The 15,145-nt window shown below is 48.0% G+C and overlaps 1 protein-coding gene across 1 annotated transcript in view; it reads left to right on the forward strand.

Moving 5' to 3' along the window:
• LOC147710102 (uncharacterized) overlaps nt 1-15,145 on the forward strand; it is a 671,165-nt gene that overhangs the window by 75,683 nt on the left and 580,337 nt on the right. Inside the window, exon 3 of the mRNA XM_086919316.1 lies at nt 7,308-7,673. Coding sequence (XP_086775442.1) covers nt 7,308-7,673 — 366 coding nt within the window. The remainder of the gene's footprint in view (nt 1-7,307; nt 7,674-15,145) is intronic.

Raw genomic sequence — 15,145 nt, forward strand, 5'->3', positions numbered from 1 at the left:
TTCCACTGATAAAAGTACGTTCTTGTGCATACAGGGAGAGTGAAGCTAGGGCCTCAAAAATACCTTATCATCTTGTAGAGCGGAACTCATTCCTTTGCAGATAGAGCTGAGCTCCAGCACAGATGCAGTGAAGTCCCTGCATACATAGTGCTAAATTCATGCACAAATAGACCTGAGACTGTATACCAATAGGTAATTTCTTTCATTGAGCTGGAGCTCAGTTCCTGCATACATAGTACTGCGGCCCTGGGCAGACAGAGTTTGGTATCACACGTCTCTCAACATGGCTAATCTTCTTGATAGGGAGTAAGGAAGAGAAGGTGGAAGGGAGGTTGACAGTGAGAGAAGCTGGAGTGAGAGAAGCGATTGAAGAGAGAGAGAGAAAGAAAGAGAGAGAGAGACAGAGAGAGTGAGAGACAGAGAGAGAAAGACAAAGTAGATAGTAGTGAAATAGAATTTAGCATAAGTGTGAATATGGACAGAAAGGTGAGAAATAAATGAGGAGAGTGTGACTGAGGTGGGAAAGAAAAGAGAGGGAGACAAAACAAGAGACACCAGTGAGAGATCTATGAACAACACCACAACAATATTGCTAAGGCAAACTTTGTTATGTTCAGGGTATTTGTGAGCTGCATAGCTCACCCTGGAGAGTATCCTGGTGCTGTGAAAGTAGGGGTTATGTCATCTAAGCTGTGACTTGTTCTGGGTGAAGTGCCATGTTTTCAGTTTCTTGCATAGCGCAAGGAGGCAGATCAAATGTGTTGGGGTAGGTTGTTCCAGGCTTTAGGCACGAGGTAGGGGAAAGCTGGTTCTTTTATGTGAGGGAGGTGTGTGAGCAGGATTCCATCTGAGCAGAAGTGTCTGGAGTCAATCACTCCTGGCCTCAACACAATAGAAGATTGGAGGGAAGCAGTGTTTATTTGAATACTTCAATCTGAAGAGAGTGACACACTGCCTCAGTAGACTGGATAGCAAGGCTTTTGGTCAGATAGCCTTCGTCAATCAGTGATGTCAAAACCTCCAAGACCTTCGTACAGAGACCATAGGGGAGCCACATTGCTGGGCATGTATCCCAAAAATCAGGGCGGAACCTGATATGTCTGGATGTGCCTAGAAAATAAAATAAAGCAAGGGCAGCATAATCATTGGACAGGGGGAAAAAAAACATCCACAATCTCACCGTTGACCCCACTTCAAAAGGTACCAAAAGGCTCTTTTGTTTTGGTTGCCCGATCTCATTAGGTCTAGCCTGGAAACCTGCAATGCCCGCCAATCAAGAAAGGAAGGTGGTATAGAGTCCTTCCACTTTTTGCAGATTTCTCTCCTAGCCAGGAGGATGTTATAAAAAAGAAAATGTTTGGCAGGACCCATGACACCATCCATCACACCAAATATTACAAGTACGGGATTTATTGTGATGGGGCGGCCGAGCGAAATGGACAGTAGACCTCTTATAGAGTCAAAGATGGACACTCAAAAAACATATGTAAGTCCAAGGCAGCTATTGCCCCACACCTCATACAAGATACTGGTGAATCCCTTGAGAATTTTGAGAACCTCTATGGTGAATAATAGGCCCTATGCAGGGTGAAGAGGTGATTCCTTCGGAGCCATACTGGTTTGGCAATTTCCCACAGTAGCTTAAAGGAATTAAGCCAGAGGCTTCCCACATCCTGGTCCAAGAAGGAGCTCCCCCAAAGCTTATCGGCCAGTTGAAATTCGCCATCAATCTCCTTTTTAGCCGGGATTTTATTAAGAAGCTGGAACTTAAGATGGTTAACTCCCCCTACTGGGAATCTACCCTTAGTGGTAGACTGTGACTGAGCCCAGCTAGCTATCTGTAGGTATTTAAACCTAGAAATGTTTGAACCGACTCTATCTCTGTCTCTATCCCATGATACAAGAACCCCCTCTACAAACAAGTCACCCCAAACCTCCACACCTTCCTCTCTCAAGGGCAAAACAAGACTGTCCTTAAGCCAGCCCGGGCCCCCAGGTGAATCCCACAGAGGTGCCTTACTAGAGAAATACCCTAGCATTACAGAGCTACGCAATTTGGCCCATATTCTAGTCATGCCCTGTAAAACCTTTAGTTTTATTTATTTGTTTAATTTGGGGTCCCCAAATTTAAACAAAAACCCCTCCTGTGATAGACTAACCCCACTAAGCATAGCCCTAAACATACAGCCAATCCCGGTGTTAGTAGGCATCTTCAATAGCATGCGGTAGTGGGTAAGTTGGAATGCCCATGCATACAATTGAAGATCCGGAGCAGCTAGACCTCCCTTTTCTCTTCGGCGCATACGTTTTTTCCAGGCAATCCTGAGTATATGGTGAGTCCAAATAAATGAAATAATATCACTCTGCAACTTAGATAAAGAAGAAGGTTCAAAATAAAGAGGGATAGTGTTAAACAGATAAGGGATTTTGGGTAAAATGGACATTTTTATACGATTTACCCTTACCAAAATGGACAAAGGTAATGAAGACCATGATGTCATAAGTTTTCGACAGTCTTTCGCTACTACGGAAAGATTAGTTTCAGCTATTTTATTGACATCCTGGACAATATTAATACCAAGATACCTCATTTTTAAACTAGGCTGCACCCCTGCCACTGCCTCCTCGATGTTCCAGACCATGATCTCATATCCAGAGATTGCACCAAAATCCTGAGCCAATTTAATCACTGACGGAAGGGCTGTAAACAATTCCGAAGAAAAGATCAAGATGTCGTCCGCGTACAGGGCCACCTTCTTCTCCCACTCCCTGTACCTAAAAGTCTTGATGTTAAGGTCATCCCTCAGCCGTTGGGCGAAGGGTTCAATATATAGGTCAAACAGGAGAGGGGAGAGTGGGCAGCCCTGACTTGTTCACCATGTGATGTTAAAAGGGTCAGACAAAGCTCCATTCACCAAAAGGCAGGCTGAGGGATTCTGGTATAGCAATCTCACCGCTCAACGAAATGTATCACCAATATTAAACTTACCTAAGACCCCCGACAGGTGTGACCAATGCACCCTGTCGAAGGCCTTAGTGGCGTCGAGCGTAAAAACAGCCAAAGGAAGAGAATTAGTGGATGCAATATCAATAGCCCCTATCAGGTCATAGGTCAGTTCAAAAAGTTGTCGACCCTTAATGAAGCCCCTCTGGTCCTAGTGCAAGATGTCACCTGCAACCGACCCCAATCTATTGGCCATAACAGAGGCAAAGATTTTATAATCAACGTTAAGGATGGAAATCGGTCTATACGACCCACAATTTGATGCCGGTTTACCAGGTTTTAAAATCAGGGTTATGGATGCATTATCCCATGAGGCTGGGGTGACACTCCTTCCTGGAAGATCTGGTTGAATAAGGTAGTTAAGAAAGGAACAATTGCCTGCCCTAAAACCCCATAGATCTCAGTGGGAAGGCCATCCGGGCCTGCCACCTTCCCCTGCTTACTACTCACAATAGCCGCTTTGACCTCGTCCTGCGTGATCACCCGATCCAGACAGGCACGTTGTTCCAAGGTCAGCAAAGGCAATGGTATCTCCTTCAACCAATCTTCAATACTGTGTACCTCAATACATTTATCCTCCTTATAGATGTCTTGAAAAAACAGCATAAAAATCCTCCGAAAATCTTCATCCAATGTATATACCACATTATCCTGGGTAACTGAACCAATGTTATTTCATGCCTGGTCAGTCTTGGATTTCCAAGATAAAAGTCTACCTGCTCCCTCACCATATTCAAAATGAGCGATTTTACTCGCTTCCCACCTTTGTAAAACCCATGTATTCAACACTGAATCCAACTGCCCCTTCACTCACATTAACTTGTTATGTAGCTCCTGTAAGGTGTCAACTGAGGCATCTGAATGTAAATCTATTTCCCCTTGTGCCTTAACAATTTCAGCCTCACTGGAGGATACCTCCTCTCTATATAGTTTCCTCCTATAGGTAGCCCTATTAGTTATTTGGCCCCTTAGAAAGGCCTTGTAAGAGTCCCAAACATATCCTAATGAGGCTGAACCAATGTTCACATTCATGAACCACTCAGTTTCGTTTACCAAAGAGGAAATCTCCTTGTGTTCCAAGAGAACAGAGCGATCAAACGACCAAATTCTGGGGGAAGCTTTGGCAATGCCTTCCATTTCCATCCATACAGCTGAATGGTCTGATAGATGTGAGGGAAGGTAAGAGATGGTTTTTACTACACTCTTCAGAGTCTGACTGATCAAAATAAAAGTAATCCTTGATTGATGATGACATTTATAATTACAAAATGACACGCCCAGTTGTTGTCCAGGCCTTAGTCTCCATATATCTAGCTAGCCATACTGTTTCATAGTATCCAATAGGAAGGCCCTAGTTTTAGAAGGAATTGAGGCCTGACTATTTGGTGATTTATCGAGGAGGGGATCTAAAACCCTATTGAAATCTCCGTCCAGGAGAATAGGTTCTGAATACAGTAATAAATGAGAAAAGATGGATTTAAGAACAGAGGGGTCATCATGTTTCGGACCATAGTATCCTACAATTGTAATTTGTGCCCCCGAAATATTTACTGTTACGATGACCCATCTGCCACCAGGGTCTACTAACTTAGATATAAGCCGAACATTTGCTCATTTCTTAAAATATATTTTGACTCCCCTAATGTTCATAGTCTGAGTTGTAGAGATACATAAATCAATCCATCTGTTTTCTTTAGCCAAGGAAAGCATCTCTGGTTCTGTCAAATGCGTCTCCTGGAGAACAATGACCTGCGCACCAGAATCACGAAGATATTGCAGGATCTTGTCCCTTCTGGGTCTGGTGCGAAGGCCATTAATATTCCAGGAGAGAATCTGTAAGCTATTCATAGGTAAAGTTGCCACCCACTTTCATATGTCCAGTTTCCAACAAAAGCCCCAAAGACTCATCCAAAAGCACCATATTTACACCAGAAATCACTCTATGAAAAAGAGCGGTCCTCACATATAGGGCAACATACCCCCCTGTAGTGGGTCTGCAGCCAGAGCAGGAAAGGAGGACCGCTGTGCACTTCAAAGACCCTTCTTTGAAGTTTCCCCCACTTCAGTGGGACAATCGGTCTATACGACCCACAATTTGATGCCGGTTTACCAGGTTTTAAAACCAGGGTTATGGATGCATTATCCCATGAGGCTGGGGTGACACTCCTTCCTGGAAGATCTGGTTGAATAAGGTAGTTAAGAAAGGAACAATTGCCTGCCCTAAAACCCCATAGATCTCAGTGGGAAGGCCATATGTCCAATTTCCAACAAAAGCCCCAAAGACTCATCCAAAAGCACCATATTTACACCAGAAATCACTCTATGAAAAAGAGCGGTCCTCACATATAAGCTATATATAGCTATATATATAGGTATAAGTACTGGACCTCTGATATCATGACTTCAGTACACTGGACCTGTGCCCATTATACAATGAAAAAGAATTGCTGTGATGCTAAAAAGACTACCGCTCTGCTAGACTGCTGTTTGCTGAACTACTGCTTTGCTGTGTTGCCCTGCTACCTGCTGCTCTCTCTTGCCTGGGTGAGAAGGACTAGACTTGCATCATTTGGGCTAGCTGACTGGCCACCTGATCTGAAGTCTCAGGGACATAAAAAACTTTCAACCTGCCGGCTCCAGCACTTGGACTCTACAATCTGTGAGTCTGTTCTGCTAAGTGGTGGCACCCCAGCATTAGACCCTTGGAAGTGGGCCTAGGTGTTTGCTCCACGGGAACCGTTGCATTATTTGCTGCAACAGCATAATCGACGCATTGACGCTGTTGCGGGAACAGGACCAGCGCATCGTACTTGGAACCAGTGCATCTCCATCACAACCGCTACTTCAGAATTAGCGCATCGTCTCCATTGCTTGGGGAAGACTGACACACCACCTCTACTGCGTGGAGAAACCCAGAGCATTACCTTCAGAACTGTCACATCTCAGAACCTTGGCATCACCTTCTAAACCTTTCACATCACTGTTCTTGCATGGAGAAAATTAGGCATCACCCCACCTGCACAGGGAACACAGACATATCGCATGACTGCACCTGCAACCTCGCCGGTGCAAAGCAAGGACTAAGGTACTTTTGTTCAGCAGGCCTCACTGGGGCGCTGCATCCGGCCTGTGCTCCCTCCTCAGTCAGCCTGAACTTTTGACTTTGTTTTGGTCCGACATGACCAGCTTATTGCTCCTAAGCACTATTTTGCAGTTTATTTAAAAAAAAAATAATTACTTAAGTTCTACTTATTGTATTTTTTTTGTTTTGATCTTGTTTTATCCATTAAATTGAGTTTGATTTTTCTAAACTGATGTGGATTTTTTGTGTGTGGAGTTTTCTCTGTTTTACTGTTTGAAGTTTTGCACAAATACTTTTTACATAGTGCCTCTAAGTTAAGCCTTATTGGTTTGTGCCAAGCTACCAGAGGGTGGGCTAAAGTTAATTTATGGTTGCCTGACCCTTACCCTGAGTCAGATTGTGGTTGCTGTTTGACTTAGGCTTACACCCCCAGTCAACGAAAAACCAATTTTTAACACTTAGTAAATCTGGAATTGCGTGAAATCCATGGGTGGATCATGCTCACATGAAATGCTTAAAACTCAAAATATAATGCAACACAGCTAAATCTGCTGCATTGTGTTACACTTCTTTATACAGCTTTACAAGCCCACACACATCTGCCCTTGCCTTGTAAATCCCAAAGAAGAATTTGCATTGCCCTGTGTCGCCTTGTGGGATGCAAGGGTGATGCAAATGCTTAGTTCATCTGGCCTTAATGTCTGGTTATATTGTGTGCATTCCTTTCCCCTGCTCAGATTTTGTGGCAAATGAATGCTCCTGTGAAAGGCAGGGGTAGAAAGCCATTTATATAGGGAAAGTCGATATACAAATGTGGATTGCCATTGGGGTGTCACTATGGCAATGCTCACCACTGCCAGTGGCGGAAAATGGTGTCTCCTTCCTGCTTGGGCGATATTGCACAGCTACCTGTTGTATAATGAAACCACCGTTTTAAAGAATTACCACTCAGGTGCAGAGTAGATCAACCAATACATTTCATTTGGTTGTTGAAGGTTCAGGACACACATTGATGCGTTCAATGACACAATCTGCCTATAAGAAGACCTATTAACGTGAAAGAAGATATGAATTTAGCTTAGATTTGTAAGAGTAGAAAATAAAACCCTTGGAGAATAAAACATGCCTGGGCTGGTTCCTTCCAGTGTGCACCCTGTGAGCAGCACCACCTCTGCTTTATCATTTGAGCTGAAAGTTGTTATCTTCTGTTTTCCTTGACAGGTGCAGCTGTGCAGTCTGTGAATGCTGTTGGGCCCAGTCAGCCTATTTGTGCCATTGTTGGTGGGGAGACCATACTTTCCTGCCAACTTGACCCCCCTATAAGTGCTGTGGAAATGGAAGTCTTCTGGGAAACATCAAATAGAGTTTACCTTGTGCATCTCTATGACAATGGGACGGAATATGATGATAAGCCGGATGAGCCGTATAAAGGGAGGACAAAAATGATTAAAAAAGACATTGCACAGGGAGGCGTGGCCGTGTCATTCACCAATATCACCCGCTCCGATGCTAGACGATACAGGTGCGCCTTTCTATCTACAACCCCGGATGTAGAAACCTTTGCGGAATTTGAGCTACAGGTAGCAGGTTAGTGTCCATGTGGATTAATTTGCATTTTTCTAATGATACAGGATTTGAAAGTCAAATGTACAGAATGGGAAAAGTGTTGTGATCTTCTTCACACTTCAACACTGGCAAGAATGTCACCACTTCAGCTCTTGAATTATGCTTAGTCATGGTTTTGTTATAGCTCAATGTGACAATTGAGAGCAGCTCTCCTGATTCCACCATAACCTTCCATGGACATATAGTACTGAAAATTATGTTAAAGAGTGCTTGTGGCACCTCTTATGAACTCATTCTATTTGGCAGAACTTCTTTGACACAGACCACTTCTTGCTGCTTCATTCTGTGTCCATATTTTAGAGCGCCATACTACACACTTTGGTTTGTGCTGCTTTACTGTGCCTGGCTGTCCCTCGGTTAGAGAGATGCCAGTCACTGACAATAACAATTTTAAAAATTCATGTTTCATCTGCATGCTGGCATATTGTAAACTTTTACTTTGGGATGTGAATTAGGGCCGGGGTGGAGCCCCAGCGCCCTAATGGAGAAATCGGCCCAGCCCCCATTAGAAAAACAGGTGAAAAAGAGGCCTTCAGTTTGAAATCAAGACATTTAGAAACTTAGTATACACTCTGTATGAGTATTTTGCAAGGTATAGGAGACTTCCTGTATTTGTGTTTGCTGCGAGCATTGTTTGTGGCAATTTTGGGTAATCAACATTAATAAATGACTCACCTAGCCATAAACCAGGCCTACACTGAAAACCTGGTTCTACCGTAGTGTTGCTTCAGGGACTACACTTGACATTAGCCCTTGCCTCCAACGTGTGTAACTTTGTCGTTGCTTTGTTATGGAGTTAGATTTTGCTGAACAAGTGTTTTCTGGAGCGTCTTTCTTAGTGTCTGTTTCTGTTAATTCCACCCACATATGAGTGACTGTGAGCAGTAGAAATCTTTCTGAATATGCCTAAGACAGACCCCCTTTTCCATATTTTATTCTGTGTCTGTATGGAGTTGTTTTGAGGGGTCGAAGTGGATGTTGCCTGTAACTGATGCATTTGTTCTGGTTCATCTCATGCATACAGTGATTCCTTATGAGTGGTAGAAAGTGTTTCCTATAGTTCCAGTGCCTGCTACCCAATGGTTTATGCTTCATCTAATGCTCAGAGAGCCATCTGCAGAATGGATGCTACGCTCCCGGTGTTGATTATCTGTTGATGAGGATGCCTGTGTCTTTAAGAATCGGTGAGGGACAGGTTGTGAGTTCTGACTTGCCAAGTCTTTACCCACACCCCATTATTTATCTATCTGCCATTCCCAAATAAGAGAAAAAAATGTTTCTTGGGTTACATATAGGCAGAAGTGTTTCCTCTCCTGGGGACACACTTCACCCATAAACAATTTGCTCTAAGCCACAGCAGTCTGTTAGTCATTCTGCACTTTATAACTTTAGTAGATATGACAGCATAGGAATAGCAGGGTAGCCAGAGATCTCAGTGCCTAAGGTTGCATGCATAGAATGATGTCACTTAGAGGATTAAAACCTTAGATTGTCATTAGATCTTCCCTTCATTTGCTCTTAGTGACCTCTGATTGTGCCTACAGTCTGCCTGCTCACCATAGCAGGTGGGAAGGACCCTCATTGCATCCACATCTCTTGAACTTCTTTCAGTTCTTTTGCAAATTCTCTCTTGTGGGCCTTGAGTTTCCATAAAGGTACGGGTGACCGGCTCTTCAGCATTGGCTGAGTCATGGCCCATGAATGCGGGGTGCGAGGCCCTCTCCTCACTCACGCTCGACGTCCGGAGTGTTCTCAGCATTTCCTTAAGGTTCCTTTCCTTCTTTACCCATGCTGAGGCCATGCTCTCCTCCAGCACTGGGGCCTTTCAAAGCTAGATATTTCAAAGCTATCGGCTCCAGGTAGGCCTGTTTACTGGGTAGGACGGGTAGGCAAGCTATTGTTTACTGCTTTAGCTATACCCCACTCCCTAGGTCAGACCCTTGTCCAGTCTGTTGGTTGTATGACGTTCGCTTACAGTTCCTCTGCTACTTTCGTTGATTCAATACGTTTATTAGGCATGAGGGAGGGCCCAGCTCCGCTGCGATCCCCAATGACCTGTTTGAATTGACTTTCAGCAGAATCTAGACTAGGCCCTCCTCTCCCTTCAGCCCCAGGGCCCACTGCAGATGGTCCGCAACCCTCTCTTCCACCTCCAGGACCCGACCAGGGCCTGAGATAGCCCGCTTCCTTACAGGCACCCAGAATGTGGGCCTCACTGCTGCCTCTTGCGCACCTTTCACCTTGCTGCGGAGATGGCTCTGCTCCAGAGGATCAGGCAAGTCCCTCACAGTGCCCCTGCCTGATCAGGGGATCACCAACCACGTCCCGGCCTTTCACCTTCTCTCCACTGGGTGCACTCCCAGGCGGCCCCTAGCTCGGCCACCCTCTGCCTTCAGCTTCTCTGCAGCCTTATTGTCCCTTTCCTGCTCACGGGAGCTCTACGATCCCTGTTCTGCATTTTTCTGGGGCTGTCTCTGCACTGCCCCTTGTGTTGTTTGGCTTCCAGCCTGGACCCTCTTCTGGGTCCGCTCTGCACCACCTGTGACAGTTGGGTACTCCTTTGCTCCCACTCTGGCCAACAAGATCTCTCCCTTGTGCCTGAAAGTCTGCTTCCTAGGAGCTATCAGGCAGCCTCGGTCAGTGCTGGGCCTCCGCTAAAAAGCTTTCAGAGGGCCGCTGCACTCAATCTCCAGCCCTGCTCCTTACTTGCAGCAGACAGTGTGCCCCGAGCTCCGCCGCCGTTAAGCAGAACCTTTGGCTTCTCCTCCCATGCGTCCACACCTGCACTCGCGGCCCTCTTGGTCGCTGACTCTGCTTCCACGCTCCTCATCAAACTATCGCCACCATCTTGTCCGTTCGCCTCCACGGCCTTCAAGTGGAGTTAAGTGGTTCCTCCTGGGCGAACCCCCACTACAAGAGCGCCATTTGGTCACTGGGGGCTATATGGTGATGCAGACCACCACACTAAAATGTGTTAGTATAACTCTTGATGAGTAATACTTGGCAGGGTTGGACAGAACACAAAGACAATACACGTCCTCGTCAAGTTTCTATCTGGCAGATCTGTGTTGTGCTGGTCCTTGTTCCAGCAAGTTATGTGAACCTCGACTGTGCTTTATATCCTATTGCAGGCCCACTAAAGATCCACCAAGCTGAAGCAGTGCATCATCAGGGCGGCGTACGCTGTGAAAAGCATGCAAACCGCACTGCTGATGTATCATCAGGGAGATGGTACAGGTCTCGCCATTATCTTTGTTGAAACATATTTCCTGTGAAGAAAATCCTGTGACTTTTGAAGTAAATGTATTTAAGAAACACTGTTGCCGGATAGTGGAAAACAGAAGGCCAAGGCTCCACCCATCACATCATTTCCAATCAAGGGCAGGACCTTTGTGAGAATTCAAACATAAGCAAATTTAAGCCAATCAATGAAATCATTCAAAGACAATTTTAAAAGCATGGGAACAGCAGGAGTACAACAAAAAATTGACCTGCAATGGGTTGACAAACAAGTCAATTCTTATGGTTTGAAGGCTACGATTATTTCGTGGAGGTTGGCTTTGTCGGTGATGGGGTCCTTGGTGAGGGAGAGGATCTGTTGAGTGTCGCCGGCGTAGGAAATTATGTTGTGGTCGTGCTGTTGGACGACGTGTGCGAGCGGGGCCATGTAAATGTTGAACAGTGTCGGGCTGAAGGAGGATCTCAGGGGTATGCCGCAGATGATCTCGAAGGCTTCCGACCGGAATGGGGGGAGGCAGACGTTCTAGGTTCTGCCGGAGAGGAAGGAGGTGGTGCATTCCAGCGCCTTGTCTCGGATCCCTGCGGCATGGAGGCATGTGCGTAGTGTATGGTGGCAGACGGTGTCGAAGGCGGTGGAGAGGTCTAGGAGGATTAGTGCTGCGGTCTTGCCGTTGTCCAGCAGGGTCCTGATGTCATCGGTGGCGGCGATGAGGGTGGTCTCGGTACTGTGGTTGCTGCGGATCCCTGACTGTGAAGGGTCCAGTATTCTGTTTTCTTCAAGGTATTGGGTTAGCTGTCTGTTGACTATTTCCTAGATGACCTTGGCCGGGAAGGGGAGCAGAGAGATGGGCCGGAAGTTCTTGAGGTCTCTAGGGTCAGTCTTGGGTTTTTTAAGTAGGGCGTTGATCTCAGCATGTTTCCAGCTCTCTGGGAAGGTCGCGGTCTGGAGGGAGAGATTGATGACGTTGCGCAAGTGGGGTGCGATGGAGCTGCTTGCTTTTTCGAAGACGTGGTGTGGGAATGGATCTGACTAAGAGCCAGAGTGGAGTGTGCTCATGGTCTTGATGGTGTCATCGGTGCTCACGCTGGCCCAGGCTAGCAGGGGGGTCATGGTCGATGGTGTGCGTAGCGTCTGTTGTGGTGCTGTCTGTTGGGTCTGTCTGGGTGTTGAAGCTGTCGTGGATGTCTGCTATCTTGCGGTGGAAGACGGTGGTGAGGGAGTCGCACATGGCTTATGACAGCGGGATGTCGTTGGTGTTGGAGCTGGGGTTGGAGCGTTCCTTCATGATGTTGAAGAGCTCGTTGCTATTGTGTGCATTGTTGTCGAGGCGGTCTTTGAACAAGGTTCTCTTGGTGGCCCTGATGAGGTGGTGGTGGTTGCGGATGGTGTCCTTGTGTGCTGCGCGGTTGTCCAGAGTTTGTTCGCTGTGCCATTTCTTCTCTAGTTTCTGGCAGGCTTGCTTGGAGGCTAGGAGTTCTGTGGGGAACCAGCTGGCCCTCTTGCTGGTGTGCCTGTGGGGGGTTTCTTCAGTGGGGCGAGGGTGTTGGCGCAGTCTTCGATCCAGCGTCCGCCGCTGTGGGCAGCTTCGTCGGTGTTGGAGAGTTCCTTGGGTGGGCTGAGAGCGAGGTTTGCATATTGTTGGTCTTCGGTGTGTGGTGGGTTTCTGGAAGGTGCAGTGGATGCAGCGGTGGTCGGTCCAGTTCGGTGGTGTGGCTGACGGAGATGTGCAGGCTTGAGGAGAAGACAGGGTCGAGAGTGTGGCCGGCGGAGTGGGTGGGCGTTGTGACGAGTTGCTTTAGTACGAGGTAGGCAAGGTTATCGATCAGGGTTGTGGAGTTGTTGTCGTTTTCAAGGTGAAAGTTCAGGTCTCCGAGGAGGATGTAATCGGGGGAGGTCAGGGCGTGCATGCTGATGAAGTTGGCGATGGAGTCTCTGAACTGGGGGCGGGGTATGGGGGGTCAGTAGACGAGGGTGCCTCTGAGGGTGGAGTTGGGGTCTGTGTGGATCTGGAAGTACATGTTTTCGGCTGTTCTGAACGCGTCATCGGTGCTAGTCGAGACTCTGATGATGGTCTTGTGGATGATGGTGATTACTCCTCTGACTCCGTTGGTGCGGGTGATTTTGTAGCCGTCTGGGATGGCTATGACGATGTCGGGTGCAGAGGAGTCGTTCAACCAGGTCTCTGTCAGGAAGGCGACGCCCGGAGATGTTGTGTCGAGAAGGTCTCAGAGCTCGATGGCGTGTTTGTGCGTGGAACGGGTGTTCAGTAGTATGCATCGCAGGTGGGTGCCGTCATTGCTGGCTGGTGGTTAGTCGGGTCTGAGGCTGGTGTAGCTGCAGTTCCGGCAGGTGAAGGGGCCGTGGGTGCATTTTGAGGTGGCCTTGAAGCAGGTGTGGGTCCGTCCGGGGTTGAGGGAGTGGAGTGTGCTGGCATGGTAGCGGTGGCGGTCATCGTGGCGGGAGCGGGGGTCAGTGGCTCTGGTGCTGGGTGCAGTCCAGGCATGGATGGGTGCAGACGGGCTTGCCTTAGGCGTGCCTTCGTTGAACCAGCGGCGCGGCCGCACAGCAGCCGGCCTGTATGGGGAGGTGGGAGGGAGGAGCAGCTGGGAGGTGGGAGGCTAGGGCAGCGAATGGGCAGTGGGCAGTCAAGGGGGCGGGGCCGCAGTGGACATAGCAGCGGAGCAGTGAGGGACGGCGGAGGAGACAGAAGGAAAAAGGCCACAAAATAGGGCAAAAGGGCACAGAAATCAATAAAAAATGAGTGGCACGAAAGGCAAAAGGGGCACAAAGACAAGGGGGAAACGAGTGGTACAGATAGCAAAGGGCACCGAAATAAGGGGCAGCTGGGAAACAGAAGGCAAAAGCGGGCAGAGAGGCACGGGGGCAGCGAGGGGAACAGAAGGGAAAAAAACGGGCAGAGGGACATGGGGCAGCGAGGGGTGCAGAAAGGAAAACCGGCAGAGACACGTGGGCAGCGAGGGGTACAGAAGGAACGAAAACAGGCAAGGACCACGTACAGGCAGCGGGGGAAGACAGACAACAGCAGTTACAAACACAACAAAGAAAAATACAGGCAATACAGTGAAACAGTAAGGCGGAAGATGAACAAACTTACGATTCCTCAGCAGCAGCAGCTGGGGCAGGGGCACACAGGCAGAGCTGAACGGAGGGGGAACGACCTACCTGCCGGGTCAAGGGTCGCTCTCCTCACCGCGCAGTGGGCAGCGTATATGGGGAGGTGGGAGAGAGGAGCAGCTAGGAGGCGGGGGCAGCGAATAGGCAATGGGCAGTCAGGGGCGCGGGGCCGCAGCGGACACACCGGTGGGGGCAGTGAGGGATGGCAGAGGGGACAGAAGTAAAAAAGGGCACAGACTAGGGCAAAAGGGCACAGAAATCAATAAAAACGAGTGGCACAGAAGGCAAAAGAGGCACAAAAACGAGGGAGAAACGAGTGGGCCTCAACACATTTGGTGTAAGATCGCAACGGCGGAACCCATGTAGAGTCCTCAGGACATACCGCACACTGAACCCGCAGACTACAATCTGCATATCAGGGAAAAGTAAAAGTGCCCAAAAAGGCCCTGGATTTTGCGGCGCTATACATATATTGTCTAATGATAAACCAAAGCACCCCCGGAACAAGTCCTGGGAGAGGCTTTGCTTTGACATAATGGCAACACCAACCCAAACACACAAAAAAGATGCTCAGAAGATCACACTTCACCAGGGCTCAAGTCGGGGTACCACGCGGGTGGGTGGTGTCCCCCAATTATTTTACCAGGTGGACACCGTCCCCCCTGCCAAACAGCCGGACTTCACTCTTTGGCCTCTCTGGGATGAGGACCTCGGAGCTCACAGCACGCTGCTCATGCACTGACTTCTCAGATGCAATTGCATTTAAGGGGTGAGCGAGGGGAGCCAATGAGCCCGATGGTGCAAGCCACCTTTTGTGACGTCACTTCCTGTTGTGACGTCACTTCCGGTGACAGCTCCCCCCCCCCCTTTTTTTTTTAGGACTTGCGCCCTGCACTTCACTAAATAAACGTCCAATGAGCCGTGGTCCGGCGTTTAAATACCTGAACAAACCGCACAGTGCCTTGTATCTGCACACCGAACGGTCTGATGTTCGGTGATTTGTGCCACAGCTCAGAAACCAAGCATACGAAAGCAGAACTTATTTTCTACTGAACTT

This window comes from Lissotriton vulgaris, chromosome 5 (assembly GCF_964263255.1).
Source record: "Lissotriton vulgaris chromosome 5, aLisVul1.2, whole genome shotgun sequence".
Classification (NCBI taxonomy): domain Eukaryota; kingdom Metazoa; phylum Chordata; class Amphibia; order Caudata; family Salamandridae; genus Lissotriton; species Lissotriton vulgaris.